This window comes from Melospiza melodia, chromosome 2, assembly GCF_035770615.1.
Source record: "Melospiza melodia melodia isolate bMelMel2 chromosome 2, bMelMel2.pri, whole genome shotgun sequence".
In the NCBI taxonomy this organism is placed as follows: Eukaryota; Metazoa; Chordata; class Aves; order Passeriformes; family Passerellidae; genus Melospiza; species Melospiza melodia.
The window spans coordinates 69,900,452-69,920,794 of NC_086195.1; the positions used below are offsets into that span (position 1 = coordinate 69,900,452).

At 36.6% G+C, this 20,343-nt stretch overlaps 1 protein-coding gene across 22 annotated transcripts in view; it reads left to right on the top strand.

Annotated features, from left to right (window-relative positions):
• Window positions 1-20,343, top strand: part of DLG2 (discs large MAGUK scaffold protein 2) — a 984,895-nt gene that overhangs the window by 712,387 nt on the left and 252,165 nt on the right. For all 22 annotated transcript variants that reach the window (XM_063148780.1, XM_063148803.1, XM_063148779.1 and 19 more), the window contains 2 exons: window positions 4,401-4,545; window positions 7,731-7,872. In XM_063148780.1, the coding sequence (XP_063004850.1) occupies window positions 4,401-4,545; window positions 7,731-7,872 (287 nt within the window). The remainder of the gene's footprint in view (window positions 1-4,400; window positions 4,546-7,730; window positions 7,873-20,343) is intronic.

The following is a 20,343-nucleotide window of genomic DNA, read 5'->3' on the forward strand; positions in this document are numbered from 1 at the left end:
AGCACTTGTGCAACTAACTCATAAGTCCATGGGATCATAAGTATTTTGTTAATGCAAACAGATTTATATCCTTTGTACAAATCATCACTCTTCAGCACTGGAAAGCATCCCACTCTTTGCAGCCTTTTAAGTGAGTGAGTTTTGAAAAAAGGCCATCAGCATTCTAGATTTACAGCTGGCAGGTTGCAGGTGTTTACTGGTAAATGTTCAGCCAGGAAAATCCACTGTCTGAATGAAAAGTTGAATATTACAGAAAAGCAAACGTTACCATTGGTAATGTAAAAATCACCCCTTTATCTCATTCACTTAGTGAATCAAATCTTTCTTAGCCTAAATCAATAGAGGAAATGAACAAATCCCCTTTAAGAAAGAAAAATTAAATAAGACAGACTTACTCCTCTGGAGCTCTTATTCTCATATCAGCTTATATTGTTCTGAATGAAATTACTCTTTAGAGCACTTGTGCAGTCATTTTGGGGATTCTAAGCTTTCCTAGCTGCTTTTGGGGGCTTTTGATTTTCAGTATGAATCTAGGAAAACTTCCAAATAAAACATTCTTGCTTAGCATTGCCCTGATTATGCTATTTAGGAAAAAAAAAATCCCAGTCTTTTTATATCTCTTTGGCATAATTTCTTATTGATTTCTCCCATCACTCAAGTAGCTTCTTTGATTGGACTTTTATCTTTAATTTCCTTCTCTACTGCTATTTTATTTCTTTCCCTTATTCATTTCTCATGTTACCAGTATGTCTTATATCACATACTTTCTATTTAAAGAAAAAGCTTTCCTATTTTTTTTTCTGCAGATGCTATTTGCATTTTTAAATCTTCACTGCATGTAACTTTTCCAATTAGAAAAGCCCCATTTATTCCATGCCTTTTTTCTTTCTGACTCCTATCCTTTGGCTCCTGTCACAGTATTTTTTGTCTCAAGTATACAGCTTTGTGACAAAACTGACCATTCAGATAAATATCTTTTTTAGCATTTGCCTTAAGGTTTTTTTTCCTTAATTAACTGCTATTTAAATTGGCTTCCTAGATCCAGAAAGTTGGCATGCAGTACCCATTCTACCCACTCAGAATTAAGTTAGCCATTCTGCACGAAAATTCAGCCTCTCAGAGGATTGCATGCTATATACACGTTGATTTCTTTCTCCTACTCTTTATCTCCTTTACCTCTAACGCAACCCTTTTTTTGCAATCTATATGCAAAAAATATATAAGGTTATCTCTACAGGAGGAAGCAAAGCTTTGCTATAATGTATTTATTGGGCCAAACCACTGAAAAAGCCAGATTTAGTACTTAAAATTCTGTCAAGATCAAGGCATCTTTTATGGAAGAAATAGCTTCAGAAATAGTCTTTCTTGACATAAATCTCAACATAAAAGTCAACTACAACATCATATTTCCTATTATTATCATAATCTCTGTACAATGTTTTAAGGAAAGATGTCGAAAGATTCCTCTACATAACTGCAGTCATCTTGCGATTATATCTTGGGGTCTGAACAATAGAATTCTTTTAAGTATTCACGTTTTTTGTATAGCAGAACACATACAGATGTCTTTATTTGTGATCATTGTTTTATGGTCAAAAAGTTGAAAATATATTGATAGATGCACATAGGATTGTTAATAGGAATTGTAGATGCAAAGCAAGAGCTGCCTTCTGAAGGAAGTCTGGAAGTGCAAGTCAAAGGTGATCCTGGCAGATGACTAAGGAAGGTGATCTCATCTCCTTCTCTAAGAGCTCACACTTAAAATAGACCTTATGACACCACTGAGGATCTTAATTTTTGTGAATGAATCAACAAGTTTGTTTGTTTTCTCTTGATGTACATTGAGTCTTCATTTCTTTGTTTACTGAGAACTGAGCAGTCCAGGACAAAATGATTTACATAAACTTGCCATGAACTCTAGGATCTTTATGTCTATAAAAAAAACCATAATGCTGAACTGCATAGACATTAGAATTGCTTGAAGTCCGTAAGTCCTAACTTCTAGATTTCAGTCATTTGTACAGTGTTGGTAAAACACCTGTCCCATAATGTTATTGTCAGACAGAAGACGCAGGACCTGCCACATCAAATATGTTTTCTATTATAATACTTTACTTTCTCTTTCTAAAATGGCTTTTTGTCTTCTTTACTGCACAACTGTGACATCCAAGTATCTTGTGATGATTTTTATCAGCTAAATTTATGGAAACAAACCCCAACAAAAACCAAAATCCAACACCTTTGGAAAAGAAGTTGCATCAAGTCAATTTTGTCATATTTTTTCAATTGCGACATAGTTGTTTTTATTCACTTCTCAAAAGACCAAAAATTCAAAATCCAGGGAGTTCTAAGATATTTCATTTTTTGTCTTTTTTTGACTGAGAATGTTTTTTTTTACAGTAGCTGTAAAGTAGGTGAGGTTATGTGAGTTTTTCTCTACTTGAAAAAAACTTAGGATGAAACGCAAGAAATACAGTGTACTGACAGTGTGGGAAGGAGAAGAGGTAAAGGATAACCTTGTGGTCATCTTTCTAAAAGGTGTGAATCTGAAGTGTCTGGCAGTTTTGAAATACATAAACAAGAAAGGCATAATTTCAGTCACTTCTTCCTGCCAGCCTATTAATTTAAAGCATTTATTTATTAAAGGTATATGTAAGTTATTGCTCTTCATAACAAAGAAAGATATAGAAATTTATAGAAGTTGGGCATAAGATTTTTATTTAAATAGAAGAGCTGTCAAAATACAGCATATCCTGTCAGCAGCTCCTTTCTGAGTGTTAGGCTCTATCACGGCCCTTCATGTCATATTATCATAATATACCTGCCATTGTCTCTTTTAATTACCCTTAAAACCAAGCCTGAGAATTATACAGGGGAAAAAGTTTGGACAAAATCCTTACATTCAGCAATACTGTCCAATAGAAGTATTTTTTTCCTTGGTGGTAATCTAATCATTTGAATATGAAGAGTCCTTCAGTGATTAACAGTAGCTGAATTTCTTTCCAGTTGCCAAACCCTTTGGCCATTGATTATTGTCACATTCAGGTTTCTGATAATTTATTGATACTAAATTCCCTGGAAATAATATACTTTTTTCTGCAATTTACTGTTATACCATAGTGAAGAGGGAATTCTGCTTTCATCTTGCATAATCTTTAAAAGGAATCCTTGCAGTAACTGTGGAAGTTGGAGGATGGCAATTTAAGTGACAGTAAAATGTTTCATATTCCCTGTGAAATGTAGGTCAGTGGAACAGGCTCCCCAGGGAAGTGGTCACAGCTCCAAGCCTGCCAGAATTCAAGGAGAGGCTGGACAATGCTTTTAGTCACATGGTTCAGTTTCAGGCAGTAGTGTGAGGAGCAGGGAATGGGACTCAATGGTCCTTATGGGTCCCTTCCAACTCAAGGTATTCTGTGATTCTGTTATTTCTCACATGCCTGAAACCTGGACCTACACCCTTTACTTTTTTTTCCCCCCTATTCTATAATTTCTCCATTCAGGAGGCTTATACATTTTGTGGCAGGGAACATTCACAGTTTTGTGTATAGGAGGACAACCTATTGTTGACAATCTGTTAATACGGTGAATTTATATATTAATAAATTTTATATGCCCCTACAATAAACCACTTCAGATGCTTTTCTTTTGATTTTCTTTTTGTGGGAGTAGAGGATAAATAGGCAAAGCTTTCTGCCACCATTTCCTTTCTTACTTTATCTGTAGTCTTCTACTTCTATCCTTGCTTAAGTATTTTTCTCTTCTAAAAACAGCACAGAGCTAGTACAACATTCTCTTACTTTTTCAATGTCTTTTTCCTGTGCTTCCAGAAAACTGACAAACTTTCACAATCAAAAATATCTTTTCTCCATCCTGAACTGCCCTTTACAATTCCTGCACCTCATAGGTATTCTATATGCCATTTTTTATCTCTCCTTATTTCAGTTGTCAGTGTCGTATCAGTGATGGAAAGATTTGGGTATGTTGGGTATTTCTGAGGTCCCACCTGTGGAAGCTAAGAGATGAATTAGGAAGTTTATTTTGTTAGGTTAAATAATGTAGACAGTTTCTGTAACTGATATGCTGCTATTAATTTATTAATAAATACAATTTTATATTGGTGACTATACATGTAGCAGAACATCACAAAAAACTTTTTTTATTGTCAAAACCAAGTGCCTTCTTGACCCATTTTGATTCTGTGTATCAATGTTGCTACATCAGTCTTTGAACATGCATGTGCTAATAAGAAAACTGTATTTTCTTCCCTGCAGCAGAATTGCTTCTATAATCTTTAGTGCTTTTTGTTGACAGCAATGTTCCAAACATTTTGAAAACTGCAGGGATGTATCATTTTTGTCTATTTCTGCATTTCAACTCACCTCTCTGATTTTTCCTCTAAGGTAAATAATTACAGTTTAGAAGAAGTTACCCATGAAGAGGCAGTAGCAATACTGAAGAACACATCAGATGTAGTGTATCTGAAAGTTGGAAAGCCCACCACCATTTACATGACAGATCCATATGGCCCACCAGATATTACTCACTGTAAGTGACTTCTGCAACTTATTTTACAAGAGATATTTCAGTTTCTCAGATGATTGTATTTTTTCATAGCTTGTTCAAAGTACCCCATTAAAGTTTATGAAACAGCTTGGAAGGCTACAAAAATGAAATGTTTATTGCCACCTAAGAATGCTGTGCTCAAGAAATATTGCAAATAATTTAACTCTGCTAAAGTATTTTTGCAGCAAAAGTAGCAATATAGAAGATGTATGGCTGTGCTGGTTCCAATTAGCCATTGTCCAAGTGATCAGACTGAACTGTAACTCTTGTGAAGATTACAGCAATAAGTACATGCAAATGCATTTTGTAATATGATTAGATTTGTAGCCTGGAGTCCTCTGTCCACTGAAAAATTGGAACAAGCAGCAAACCATCTTGTACAAACTTAGTAGAAGCCTGAGGCAAATCTGTCTCATATTTGAATAAAATATTTTACTGGAATGTAAAAATCTCTGCTCTACTTACAAAACTTTACCTATTTTCTGTGGCTGTCCAGTTTGTGAAGTCACAGAATGGTTTGGGCTGAAAGGGACCTTAAAGACCATTTAGTTAAAGTCCCCCTTCCATGAGCAGGGACACCTTCCACTAGACCAGGGTGCTCAGAGCCACTTCCAGGGATGGCATATCCATGGCTTCTGTGTTCCAGTGCTTTATGACTCCCATAGTGAAGAATTCATAAATCATTGGTCCACTTTGCTTTATTCTCAGTCTATCCATTAACTTTATATATGTTCATCAGGATTTTTTTTTTCCAGAGGACCAAGGCCTTATTTGTCCTTGCATTCAGTGCACATTCTGTTGTAGGAAAATTTGTTTAAATAATACTGTAAAACTCAGTGAAGTATCTCATAGGAAGGGAAGATGTCCTCGTTTAAAAACCAATTGATTTCAATCAGGCTCTCATATCCATGCACTCAAAAGCATCTAGGCTCATGGCCAGCACTCAGGTAGAAAGATGTGCATCCAGATGCATCCCCAGGACTCCCTGAGGTGACCATGTACAAGGGTTGGTGGCTGGCTGTGGAGTCCTTTTTTTTTTTTTTTTTTTGACAATCTCCTTGCTGGAGTGCTTTTTTGACCCTTAAGGAGATGACAGCAATGAGGATCTTCTGTCTCTGCCATCTGTCCCTAGTATGCATGTCTTTAGGATTTACTCAGATTGCTCCTGGCCCCCTGTCTGAGTGTCCTAGGCTCCAAACTAGTCTTTATCTCCCACCACCGTCTTTTAATGGCTTGAATATTTGTTTGAGTTTGGGTGTAGGCTTTCCTGGCAAGTTGCATGTAATTATGTAATTATATTGAGTGTTGATGACTTATTGATGAATCTAGCTTTATCAATACATGCCATTCCTATACCCCTCCTGCTACTCCTCCTGGTGTCAATACCCAGGCATTTCCATTCCCTTGGCATTCACAGCAATCCTAACATTTCAGCTGCACTCTTTATACCACTGGTGCCTGATAGTCTAAACAGTTCATTACTGAAGACTCCCTTTCTTCATTAGTTGTTCATTAAAAACTGTCTGCCTTGGGGTTCAGCTGCCAGCAGGGACCAGCTGCACCATCCAGCAACTGGATGGAAATACAGTTTTTGACAGGAGCTTCAGCAGTCGATCCATACTCATCTGGATTTCCTGCTAATAATTCTGTGGGCACTTAAGGCAAACTAAAAGTGGGGAGATTTACTGAGGGCAGTAAATGCTAAAGATTTAAATTTTTCTGCACTTTCACAGTGTTGCTGTGGTGGACTGACAGAGCTGAGGGAAAAGCTAAATATCCCAAATCCTCCTTATTCAGTCTGCTCCATGAAAACAGAAGGGAAGGTTTTGTAGCATGCATGTCAGTGGTATGCTCAGCCATGCTGAGGATGCCTGTTTAGTTAGCAAATGTTACAACAGATGGCAATCATGTTCGGTAGCAGCCTGGTTTGGGTCTTAGCAAAGGCCGGGAAGTAAAAATGCTAAATGTCCCTATCCAATCTTGAGCTTTATACTTTGAAAATAATAATTTTGCAGTTCTAAAACAGTGTGGTTTATTATGTCAGATTATAGATCAACAGCATATGAGAAGACAGAAACAATTCCAGGAGGAAAGGAAAGGTTGAAAAGATTTGCAGTAGCCCTTCCCAAGCTGTTGGTGCATACAGATTCATTTATCCTCAGGGAACCTTTCATTACACCTACATGTTCAGAGTATTTCAGAATGCATAATGGCCTTTCCCTTAGAGAGATTTTGCTTTGAAGCATTCTGTATCTCAGCATTTGAAAAAAAGACTGAAACTAATACTAGAAAGTTTAGCTGTCTTCTTCTCATGAGAAAATTAATCACAGCTCATTGCAGAAGCATCTAACACTGCTTTTTCTATTTATCCTTTCTTTTTCTAATTAAATGAACTAGAGATAGAATACAACTATTACTGCATCTCTCCAGTCATAAATGTCCCAGATAACTTCAGAATAGCAAGAAGCACACAAACAAACCCTGCAAACCCAAAAAATAAACAGACAACACAGTAATGTAACTTTCATCATTAATAATTAATATGTGAGATATTTGCATCCATTTTCCATTTTAAGAACAGAGATTTACCATGGTCTAAATACCATCTATGTTGATACTGAAATTTCAATTGTATTGGGGTTTTGGACACCTGTAGTAGATCCCAGCTTTGAATGTATACATAATTCTTGCCACATATAAAATTCCTGCTCTTATCCTCCATTGAGTTCTTACTATGTTACTCCCATTACTGCACACTGGAGCCAAAAAGAGTGCTTTTAATCTCATTCTTTCCTAATTGCATTTCCTTCTGCTAGTCCTAAGTGAAGAAAATGTTTCCTGTCTCTCAAACAGGAGATCTATTCAGACTCCCTCTTCAGGAACTAAAGATCCTCTAAAGAGTGAATCCCTGCAAAAAAACCATCATCATCATTATTATTATTGTTGTTGTTATTGTTGTTGCTGCTGTTGTTGTTATTTTCAGTAAAACTCCAGCTGTTCATTCTTTGTTGTTATATTTTAAGCTCTCTCAAGCCAGGATTGTTTGTTTTGATCTCATTTACCGCACTGAACCATGTTCTTGGTACTTAAACTTAAAAAATTATGTTCTTGTGCCATCTAATGAAACATGGAAGTTGCTGACTAGAAATGTTCATTTTTACCATCAGCTTATTCTCCACCAATGGAAAATCATATACTCTCTTCTGGAAACAATGGCACTTTAGAGTACAAGGCATCCCTGGCCCCTATCTCCCCAGGAAGATACTCACCCATTCCAAAGCACATGCTTGTGGAGGACGACTACACCAGGTCAGAGGCTTCTCTTTGTTTGTTCCCTTTCATGCAATTGTAAAGGACAAAGTTAAGCATTCAGTGCATCTCAAATAGAATATAGCATACTGCAGATTTCTATTCAGACTTTTTTTTTTTTTTTAATAATCCCCAAAGAGTTGTGACTACTATATGGATGTACAGTAGCAGAATTGTATCTGTGTAGTTAATTTCAAGGTAGAAGAGATACAGAGGAAAATGCTGGGAGGGTCCTTTTATGCCTTGTTTTAGGTGAACACTGAATGTCACTGATGAGACAGTGTGTATTTATCTTTTTGTTTGAAGAGCACTACCATTCACCTGGAAGACAGAAGTTGTTCAGTTTGGAAAATGAGCCCTCATTATAATGTCGAATGCCACAGAAAATGAGAATTTATTTTATTTTTGTGCTAGGAGGGGGCTGTTCTGATCCTCTGACATGACTTGCTGTGTCTTACAAGTCAAAGAATCTCATCACTTACGTATTCATCAGCTTCATAACCCACTAATTTGCATTTCATTTTTCTTGTTGCATGTGATTACTATCTTAAGCAGCTTAACTTGTTGGATCAGACAGATTCAGAGTAACTAAGTCATGATACAGTGTTTAATCAGGGCATAAATGTGTGGAAACCACACCTTTCTTCCCTGTCTTGGTTAAAAGAGTTTCTCTTTTGTTTTGATTGAGAATGCAAAGCTGAAATTGATTTCCTTTGATTTATGAGACATTCAATTAGGAAGGTATTTTCTCTGAATGGCTCCAAGAAGTTACATTTTTAATTAATAGTTAAACATCGATTTCATTAAATCTGCACCAATGTTTTTAGCTGATCTAACAATGATCTCATAATTTCTCAAATACCCATGTATTTGAGAAATACAATAGGAGAATACCAATATTGGGAGAATACCAAATTTGGGTATTCTCCCAAAACTGGGAGAATACCAATATTAAAATATCTGGGTTGCAATGATGAAGGATTTGTCAATAAGCTTGTAGGGCTGAATGGGCATCTTCTATAATGAGATGTCAGCCCCACAGTTGCAGAAAAAGAGTTAGAAAGGTTTGAAAAACAGCAAAACAATTGCAGGCTTAAAAGTAAATAATAGCTAAGGACATCATGAAGTCACAGAAAGTGAAGGGATTAATTCTAAAAAGGGAGATAAGCAGTCCTGACAATGAAAAGACCATTTAAACACTTAGAATGTTTGTAAAGTGACAAAGTATTGTTAGTCCTGTTTCTTTGTGATCATGTATCTGGTTTTAACTTTCCAGTTACTTGTGAAAAAAAAAAAGAAGAAAAAAGAAAAGAAAAAATAGTCATAGAAGGGAAGGCAGTGACACCCTTAGCCCAATTGTTTAGCAGATATCCAATAAAAAGTTTATAAAGACCCATGCAGGATATGTATTCAAATTAATTCAGATGTCCTTTTGACCTTTTTTTTTTTGGGAGGGGGGAAGATGCATTCCCATGCTATTTTTAGACTGTTTTTAAACAAGTTAGTTGTACTGGTTTAGCTCCTGAGAGAAAAATGAAGTACTGGCAGTCTGTTTCTTGTCTGAGCTATTCACACCTATGTCCATTTTGCATTATTGTGAGGGGAGAAAAATGAATGTCCAGAGAAGCTCTGTATACTCTGTGAAATACTGCACTCCTGTGTTCTTTTTCCTGTCTGGATTTCCAAATTAATGTGTTGGCTAATGAAGGCTGGATATCCAAAACTTTCTTGTGGCATTGGCATTATGGACAGGAGCTGCTGACTCTACGAGCATGACCTTTTGTGACAGTGTGTGGCACTGGCAGACATAGGGTGTCAAGTGACAGGAGCAGGCTCTGAATGCCACAGCAGAAATCAGATGGAAATCTCATCTTTCTGAGCAAGTGTTAACTCTGACCTATTGAAAAGGAGGAGGCTATTATGAGCTTCATTTTATTAGTGATAATAGTCAATATGGTACATCAGGAAATAAAGGCACAAAGAGAAAATTAACGTAGTCATAAAGACAAATTGCTCTTCTTACCATTACATTTCCTTGCTGGACATGCACATATATCTGAGAGACACCCAAGCAAGAGCCAAAGACCAGTTTTCTTCTCTAACTACTATGACTAAGAAGCTCTGACCTTAGAAGCCAAATAATTTAACCCTTAAATGCTGCTGAGTTGCTTTGTTTTTTTTAATGTCCATTCATCTAATTATTGCCTATTGATTCAAGTGGGGCTACTGAAAAGCAGTTAATTCTCCCAGTTAATTCTTATAGTCATTTTCACAGCTATAAACTCAGAATAGTGAATGCACTATTTCTGTTCAGTGCCACAGGATTTGCTGATGAGCCTGCTATTAAAATAAAAAGATATTTGTGAAGTCTTTGTTGCTGACCAAATCAGAAAATCTTTTGGGAATTCCATTATCATATTGATAACTTTAGTAAAACCTATAGACACCTTGATTGCAGGCGTCTATAGGTTTTACAATTAGGTTTTCTCACATAATGTTTTATAATTAAGATGTTTGCCAGCTACTGCAGTGCTATCCATTCAAACTACCTGGTTGTTGCTGTAATAGGTTTACAGGGCTAATTTACATTGTGCTCACATAAGGAAATTTATTACCCATGCTGTCTTGCAACACTTTTAGCAGATTTTCATGTGTGCCAGCTAAAAATATTTGGAACGGTAACTTCTCCACTAAAAAAGGCATTTGCAATTTTGGAATTCTCTGTACAAGTGATTTGAGTGAGGCAGATGACAAGCTTTCCTTTAACTTACTTGTGATAATGAATCTATCAGTAAGCTTAAATGATTGAACATTCAACTTAATTTGCCCACTTCCTCCTGCTGGTTTTATATTTTTTTTGTTCATTCGTTCCAATTCTAAGGTTTGGGGTTTTTTTAACCTAAATACATCTATTTTTTCTGACAAAAGTAAGTGTTTCAATTGATAAATTTTGTGGTTTTTGGTCTGATATTGAATCTGTGTCAGAAAAAATTCCATTCAGTCTATATAAAAAATAAACTAATCTGAGCACAAGGGATAGAAAAGTAACAAATAATCTTCAGCCAGTAATTTTAATGAAACTGAATGTTGTCTCTTAATTGCTGAATTTTTTTTAAGTTGTGCGTATTGTTGGTAAAAAATACTAACAGCGATGGGCATATTTTACTTCTTGATTTTTCTGGATTTATTTTAAATTAATTTAAAATTAATTAAGAATTAATTTGAGTTAATTTAGAAACTTTGGCTTCCTGTATTTTTTGTAGCAATTATCACCTTTACAAGTTCAAGTTAGTAGAATATGGGATCAAAAGTGGATAAAAACGATATGTCTAATAATTTTATCAGTACACATGGCAAGTCAGACACTGCTTGGTTTAGTTTCTAGTAAGATGAAATTGTCGTGCAGGCAGTGCAGGGGATTCATTGATTGTGTTCCCGACCAGCCCCTGCTACTGCTAGAGGGGAGAAACAGGATTTGTGGCAAAGGTGGTGAAAAACAACAGCTGGGATCAGAGTGACCATGAGTTGGCCTACTTCTTGATTCAAAGGAAGTCTGGAAAGATAGTCAGCAAGTTATGACTGTTAAGATTTCAGAAGAGCAGACTACAGCCTTTTTGGAGAGTTGCTTAGCAAAATCTCTTGGGATGCTGCCAAAGAAACACAGGGCCCATGAAAGATGGATGGTTTCTAAATAAAACTTATTGAGAACTCAGGAAGGAACCATCCTGTTGAGCAGAAAGGAGGGGACTCAGCAGAAGGCCTTCATGGCTGAGCAAAGAGCTTTCTGATGACCTAAAATGCAAAATACAGACTAGCATTACTTGACTGCTTGACTGCTGACAAAATTAGAAAGCTGATTGATTTGAGCTAATACTTACCCTCAAGGGTCATAAAGGAAAACAAAAGTGATTCTGCAGATGTGTGCTACTTTAAAAAACGAAGGTAAAATTTGAGGAAGGAAAAAGGCGATGAATAGGAGAGAAGCTGATGTAGTGACAGATAATACAGGAAAAGCTGAAGTACTGAACAACACATTTGCCAGGTGTTTAAGGGCCCAGAAGGTAATTGGAATACTCATCAGAGATTGACTAAAAGCAGTTTATGTGCTTGTCCAGACTGGTTGGCTTTCCTGATGAAATTTCTGACTTGTTTGGATGAGGGGAGAGGAGTGGCTGCCCTTCACGAAGCAGTGCCACAGCACAGGTGCTGCCTTGAGCAGGAATGCCTCTGTGCTGAGGGAAAACACAGCTGACTCTAAAGTCATACCTGACCAGTGTCATAACTTCCACTAATCTGGGATCTGCTGTGCAGCACATGGTAATTCCTTTTCTCCACTAGCTATCATGGGGAGTGGCTGCAAAGGTATTTCTCACACGTCTTCTGTGGGCAGGAAAAGCTGCAACACAGGGAGCACCCTTTAAAACTCTTCCAACAGCCTCTCATCCAAACACGAGGAAGTGTTGGATGAACATGTACAGCTAATCAGAAAAGAAGTATGGTTTGGAAACCTTGTGGATAGCCTGGATTGTGGGTTTCTCCTGGATTGTGTGCTGTATCACCTAGCTAGTTATCCTTCTCCCAGCATGGCTGTGCTTATTTGCATGCAATGGTGTTGGTAAGGCTTTAGACCCAGTCACCTACAGCATGCTTTGAAAGCTGAGGAAGAGTGGGCTAAAAGAAGGCACTGAGCTGGGAACTGACTTAACCAGTAGGCTCAAAGGGTGATGATGATCACTTGGCATATGTCAAGTGGTCAGTGATGAGCACAGGAGCTCAGGGATACCTAAGGCATCAGTGAATATCTTCATCAACGACCTAGATCATGACACACAGTGCACCCTCAGCAAATTTCAAGAGGATAAGAAATTAAGAGGGAGTGGTTAACATGACAAATGGCAGAGCAGTATTCTAAAGGGCTCTTGATATACTTGAGGACCTGGCCAGCAGAAACCTCGTAAAGTTCAGTAAGAAGTCTGCACCTCAGGTGGAAGAGCTGCACACATTTGTGCAGGCCATGAACATCTGAATTGCAGCTTCACTAAAAATAACCTGGATGTTACTGCAGACACCAAGCTGAACATGGACCCAGACGTGCACTCTCACTACTAGTCAGGTAATCAGCATACCAGGCTATCTTTGGAGGAGCATGGCCAGCAGAACAACACATTCTTTTCTAAAACCCTTTGACCAGCTCCCATTCTTTGACTTTAGGAGGGTTGTGGAGGGGGTCCAGCATATTCTGAGAGCTCTAAATCCCGTGGAGGTTGGAGGGGTGTTGAGATCTCTGGGGCTTATTTAGTTTTGTGAAGAGGAGATGAAGGGACAATCTAAGAGCACCCTGAAAGCACTCAGTAGCAGATATGATGAAATCAAACTCTTCTGTGTAGAGAGGCACCAATGGCAACAGGATTAGTTTTGGATGTTCTGATTTCAATTTCAGAAGAAATTAAAACGCGAGATGGATAGAATAGTGCTGGAATAGTACTTGCTATGAAGGTCTCTGAAATATCCACCATTTGAAATTTTTAAGCATTGGCTAAGTAAAATCTAGTGCTGTCAATAGTCCTGATTCAAACACAAGATTGGATCAGATGTCCTATACAGATGCATTCCAACCAAATTTTATATGGTGGTAGTAGTAAGAAAAAATGATTTTTTTGTTTTTGTCATTTTGTGGAACATGTGTTGCTAACACAGGAGAGAGAGATGTTACCATTTTCTCTATAGTATATTTCCACCTTCCTATTTTCAGAAATCTTAAAATTATAGCCTATTAAAGCCTAAAAATCTTGTGGCTTTAAGATGTTAATTTCTTCTGTCTATGATGAAAAACAACAGGAAAAGTTCCATAAAAATAAAGAACTGCCATCTTGAGTTTTTACTTCTTTTTTAGCTTCAGATAATGGTTACATCAAACTTCTGTGCTTCAGCTGATAAAAAATTCACTTTAACATTTAACTCTGGCTAGATATTAAAGATTCATGGATGAAAAAGCTGAGTTATCTGTTTTGCTGTGTAAAGCATGTTTGATTTTTTTTTACATGCATTTTTGCAAAATAGCATTTTCTGGATGGGGAAGAGGTGCTGAGAATTGGATGGGAGAGAAAACAGAACCATTTAGTTGAAGTCTAAGGGGATGTTTTTTCCCTGCATTGAAAGTAGTAGCTTTCATCAATTATTTCTTTATTTATCTAAACCTGCTAGTTGAATTGACAATGTTTTATAGAAACACTTTTAAGTTTCTGTTGATGCACAGATTTGACCTTCCAGTATTAAACCATTACAACAAATATAATGGTTTGACTTATAGGAGCACATGTAATTGTGAGCTCACAACAATCATTCACCATGCCTAACCCAAACTCAGCATATTACCTCTACCCTAAAGAGAATAAACTATATGTAATAGTATGGGAAGACTGATGATGCCTTTTATTTATTTATTCCTCTTCTTAAATAACGTGTAAATTTAGCAGATTAGATGTTCAAGTTAATATTTTCATGCTTAGCTGTTGTCTGAGGCTGGATTTTTTATCTAGGGATAGCAAAGGTTTTGTGATTGTTTTTCTTTAAAATTTAGTGTAAAATGCTAAATTAGCTTGTTGCTACAGTCATTTTAATTAACCACCATTATTATTAAATTAAATTGGATTTATTTTTAACCATACCAGTAGGATGATTTAAAGGATAGAGGGAGAATTACATGCCTTAGTTCATGTTCTGTTCTATTCTATTCTATGTTAGAAATTGCTGTGCTTTTATGTTTTAAATACCATGCTATTCCATACATATTTTCAGAGTGTTAAGTTATAGGAGCTGATGAAACAGAATCGAGATAGTATTTCTAATGCGTTTATGAAAAGCTATGCAAAAGTCAACAAATGCAAGTCTTTGGGGAAAACCCCAGTTCATTTATCCTCCAAAACTTATTTGATATGATTTTTTTTCAGTAGAATTCTTTCAGATTCTCTACTCACACTGCAGTATATCAAAGCTTCTCACAATTTTGTCATGCTGACTAGATTATTTTTAAAAACCTGCATGACTGAGCACAGCATTAAATGGCCAAAGCTAGTTTCCTCTCTACTTATTTCTATCATCCCTTTCTGACACAAAAACATGTTCAGGAGGGATTCTGTTCTGTGCTCTGAATAGCCAGTTCTGTCACATTTTAATATTGAAGAGACTGGAGGAATGGAGGGATTGTGTTAAGCGAGGGATAAGTGTGCAAATGAGGGAAAACTTGTCACTGGTATGTGAGAATGGAAATCACAAGAAAAGACTGGTATTTAATCAGGTAAGAAGACTTGGATTTGGAAAGGGAATTTAGTACAAGACAGGACATAACAGAAGAAGAGGTGAAGAGGCATAAAGAAGCAGTGGAGAAGGGATTTCAGGCTACTGAACCAGCAAATCCCTCAGAGGGTGATACGTGAGGTTTGGGATAGTCAATAGTTGCACAGGTACACTGGCCGAGGAACAGAGATACAGAGCATGTAGGAAAAGTTGCTGATAAGATGCATAGGCCATCTCCCTCTAGAAAAGTGGAGAAGCACCTAAGGTTTCTGGGGTGTGCATGATGTGGGTGTGATCCCACCAGGCAGTCTGTCACGTTAGTTCATTGTCCGTCTGTCTGTCTGGAGGATGCCAGCCTGCTGCTATGACTGGGTACTCACTGTCTCTCACAAGCTGGGTTCTCATCTCTAATTGTTAAGTTGGTGACATAATGAATCCAATATGGTACCCCAGAATAGAATTTCTTCTTGGTTTGGTCTTTGATCAATCTAAGGAATTATGGTTTTTAAACCCAAAGTTAATTAAAAGAAGACTTTTCAAGTTACACATTAAATGTTCAGTTTAAAGGGAAAAAAGAGTTTATTACATAACCTTAAATTGTATCCTTGGTGAAATGCAGTCCTTAGATTGAAGCTTGAAGTTGCTAACTTGCAAATCGACTATTTTATATTTTTGTAATTAATACACAGTTTTAATCTTAAACTAATTGTTAAACTTTACAGATGCATAATTGTCTGCCTGGAGTAAGATTTCATTTTGTTATCCTAATTTATTTTAAGTATAATAAATCTTGACTTGAGAGAATAATTTATGTTAAAGTAAAACTTTAGTCATTATCAAGTCATAGATAATCTCTTATTCCTGAGTTATCCTTGCATATTTAAATAGGCCTGTCAGAGATCCCCAAGTAATGGGATTTGACCATTTCTAATACAATCACTGGCAGCTACTTAGTATTTAACACTTACAGAAAACTAATCAAATTTTGGAGTATGCTTTAGTGCTTGTATGGAGATTTTTGAAATGAGATAGTAGGATTGGTAGTGATAACACACACAGAAATGGTGTTATCCATAGTGCCTAGAGGAAAGGATAACCTGAAATACATACAAAATATAACATGGACATGGACCCTTCATGCAGCTCTTGCCACTTGAGAAAGACACCTTGGGGTGACTGTGACACCTTGGTCAGTTCTGTGACATTGTCAGCTCAGTACTCAGGAGCAATTAAGAATGAAAATAGGATCTGATAGGAAAGGACAAGAGTTCAAAATATAATGGTTTTCTCTGAATCTGTGGTGCATTCAAGTCTTGGGTCCTACATGGAGGCAACTGAAAAAAAAAACCTCAGAAGAGGGTGAGCAGGGGTGTAGCATGGTTTCCAGGGAAAGATAAATAACAAATAATTCCAGTATAGAAGAAAGGTGTCAGAGAGAGGCAGAACAGAGATCTGCAAAAGTACCCATGGCACAGAGAAGGCAACAGGCAAGGACTAATACCACTTACATACAACTCAGATACAGGGAGCTTACAATGCATTGTGAATTTAAAGTATGGCAAATAAAAGGTTATTTAAATGTTACCATAGATTATAAATGTGCAACCAAGTAACAGGCTTGGAGTACACCAAGGTAGAGCTTTTTGGGTAAGTCATCATCATCAGTTTGTGGATCTCAGTCCCACAGGGAGTTGGGAAGCCTAAGAATATAAAAATGTTCAAATATGAATGAGAATAATGGCTGATTCATGGTGGACAGGCCTATTGACTACAGTCTTCTAGGATTTAATTTCTGGTCTGTGTGATCCTCAGTAATTTTTGGCAGCTGAGCAGGTAAGGGCCATTCTTTGCTGGTCCCTGTTTCCTAAACAGTCACTGCAGGGCTCTTAGGCCTTTCGTCTGACAGTCTCCCCATTCCTGTGTGAAACAGCCTTCTTTTTCCATTACTGCAACAGAAAATCATTGCTGATTTTTTTTTTTCAAATTAAGCAGTCATTTAATTTCCTAATTCCTTATGGTTAAGAGTAATAAGTGTAGAACTGGGTGTAGAATATTAGAAGTTCTAAATTCTATTTATGCCTTCTTGTAGGCCGTTTCGTTTGAAAACTTGATTAAAATGTTAAAATAGTACTGTTAAGAGGAACAAGGCAACCCTTAATCTTCATGACTGTGCTAAAAAAGCACTTGTTTTGCAGTTAAAGAAACCTTCAAGGCATATGAAAACAGCAGTTAATAACTGAAAAGCTGAGAAATTATTAGTTTTATGGTTTCCAGAAAGAACTAACGTACTGTATTTCAGGTGTTTTCCTCCAGCTCTTCATGGTCCTCCTCTGTCTTTCATTTAGTTGAAATAAACATGTCATATGAGTGATTTGGTCTCATTTAAATTGCCAGGACACGACCTATGAAATAAAATCAACTATAAGTTCTAATTACCCTATTGAACAGTAAGGTATGTGGTTCTTCTAGAAGGTTATATGACTGAGTAGCTCAGTCAAAGGACACATATATAAAAATCACTGGCTATTAGAAATGGAGGATTTTGTTTGTATTAAATTGCCATTGATTTTTGGTTCAATAGTGAAATACTTCTTAAAAAGTTCTTTGTCTACATCCCAGCAACAATATATTAGCAAAACTAATGTGTTAGATGTCTTTAAGGAACTTGGATACAATTAAAAATTGCTGTTCAAAAAACAAAACAAAGAAAAAGTTGTAAACTTTGAGCATTGGGAGATTCATTTTCTCTCATATTGTTTCCGGGCTATAGCTCTGCATGCTTAATAGGCTCCGAGAGCTGAGCTGGTTTCTTTCCATATCATAAAAGGTTTTGAAATGTTTTAAAACCTGAAACTATTAACATTTAATGTGCTGTGTGTTGGCATTTGATCCCCACCAAACAGGATTCTGTAAAAAAAGAAAAAAAGTTAATTTTAAATTGAAGACTCTGCATGATGCTGAGGGGAGAATGGTTTTAAAAATGCCATTCTTTTATAACTTCTGTTCCACAATTAAGTCAGCCTGGAACAACAAAACAATGACGATCTAATCAAGGAATAATAAGGACTGCAAACAACCAGGAATATTCACTTTACACAATCTGTCATTAAATAAATAATACCAGTGTTAGATCAATTTTCTACCTCCCACTGTTACTGTTGTCTTTTCCACCAATTAGTTCTTCGTTTCTGTAAGAATTGTGCCTCACTGCTGTTATGTCTATTCTGAATGACAATTCCAGCTTTCAGCATTTTTATTTTTTATTTTCTTGCTGGAAGAGTGACTCTCTGCTTTTCATGTTACCCTTTAAAACTTACCTTTGGCATTAAGGGACTTGATTCTCTGTCCTGTGAGTTGAACTCTCTGCTGGGGCATGTTCAAGCCACACTATGCTGCTAGTTACGTTTACTACTTACATTTTCTGTTGCCTCCCTTTACTATTGTGTGCTTTATTCTCAGACCAATGTAGTTGCTACTGTCCATCCAGACCTAGTACTTGCTACTCTTATTTGTCAGAAAGCTTTGTTTTTAGCTCACTGATAAAGACAGAGAACTGTGATGCCTGTTTGTCACTAAATAAGCGGTGTAAAGGCAGAAGAGGAGCAGATCTGACTAAGAAGTTACAGCAGTAGTTAGTTATTTTTCAGAGTAGATCCACATTACATAATTACTCTTTAAAAGAGATATTGCAATTATCAAAGATGCATACAGTAATATTCACACATTTGGCATTTTAAGGGGATATTTTATGCATAGGTACTGACAAAAATGGAAATAATAGATAGAAGAAAATCAATAATATAGTTCTTTGTTCTTCCTCAAAAAAAGTTTCAGAATCTGCTTAGCATTTATTTTTAAATTAAACCTGTGAAGCTATACTTGCTGTATCTGAAAGAGATGCAATTGCACATAAACTGCAGAAAATTAGAACTTAAATAATATATATCTAGCCTTTACACTTTTCTTAGCAAGCATGCTAAGTGGCTTGCTACATGTTTTTAAATTCATTTGAAGAATTAGTGCATCATAAAGTAAGGCCTCGATGTTTATGTTCAGTTTGGCTCTTAATTATTCTTTTGCAAGAAAAGTTGAGGTCACCTTGGCTGTATTTTTTCATAATGGCACATTAAAAACTCTTTCTAAATAGCATTCTCATTATCCCATGCTTTGAGAGAGGACAATCTGTCTCTGTCATAGCACTGGAGAAGATGTGCAAGACAGGATTTATCAGGTGGGCTGATCCCTTTGGAAAGAAGTTCTTTCTTCTTTCTGTGAGGAGAAATATAAATGGCATGAGAAAATGCTGCATTAGAACAATTATTTAATAAAGCTGGGTGGTCTTCATCATCTTTTTTATAATAGGGTATTGTTTTCTTCTAGTAGGTGGCTACTATTGTAGTCAAGTACAAGTTTGCCGTAGAGAAGGTGAAGAATGAGGAGGATGTTTGAAGATAGGCTGTTGCAGCAAGTATCTCAAATTACTTTTTGTGATTAATGGCCTACATGGAACTCAGTTTTTATGAGCAGGACACTGCTCTGCCCCATATCATTTTAGTCATTCCTATACTTGATACTTTTTATCCCAACTTTCAAATTATTTTACACTACTTAATTCATATTTGCTGCACCACGTTAAGAGAGAAAATAAGATCCTGGACAGTGGAGGTTATGTACTCCTTTTTTTTTTTCAAATTCTTGCTTTTCTGTGCCAATGAAACATGCAGTCAGAGCCCAACTCTGCAGCTGGTAGTTGTTAGCCTATGCATCTGACTAGGATAGAGGTGTCTGAAGGACCAGTGCAGTCCATGCTCTCAATGACCTTGAAGGGTCAAGGGAAGCAGGTGGCTCTGGTGATCTCAGACCATCTCATAGGCCTTATACAAAGTGCACTCATAACTGGAATTATCTGATATCCTAAATCTTCTTCTCACCAAAGAGTACAAGTGTTAAAAGGATAAGAAGTATAAATTCCTTTTCTTAACCTTAAGACCTCTCTCTGCAGGTCAAATACAGAGGGTATGATGTTAACTAGGTCACAATATCACTTATATAATATCAGTGAGTACAGGACTTTATACTCAGACTTGTTCCAGTTTCCTGTTATCTTACCACCCAGGAAGACTTAATGGAGTGAAAAATGTTTCAAAAATATTTTAAAATACATGAACATTTGCT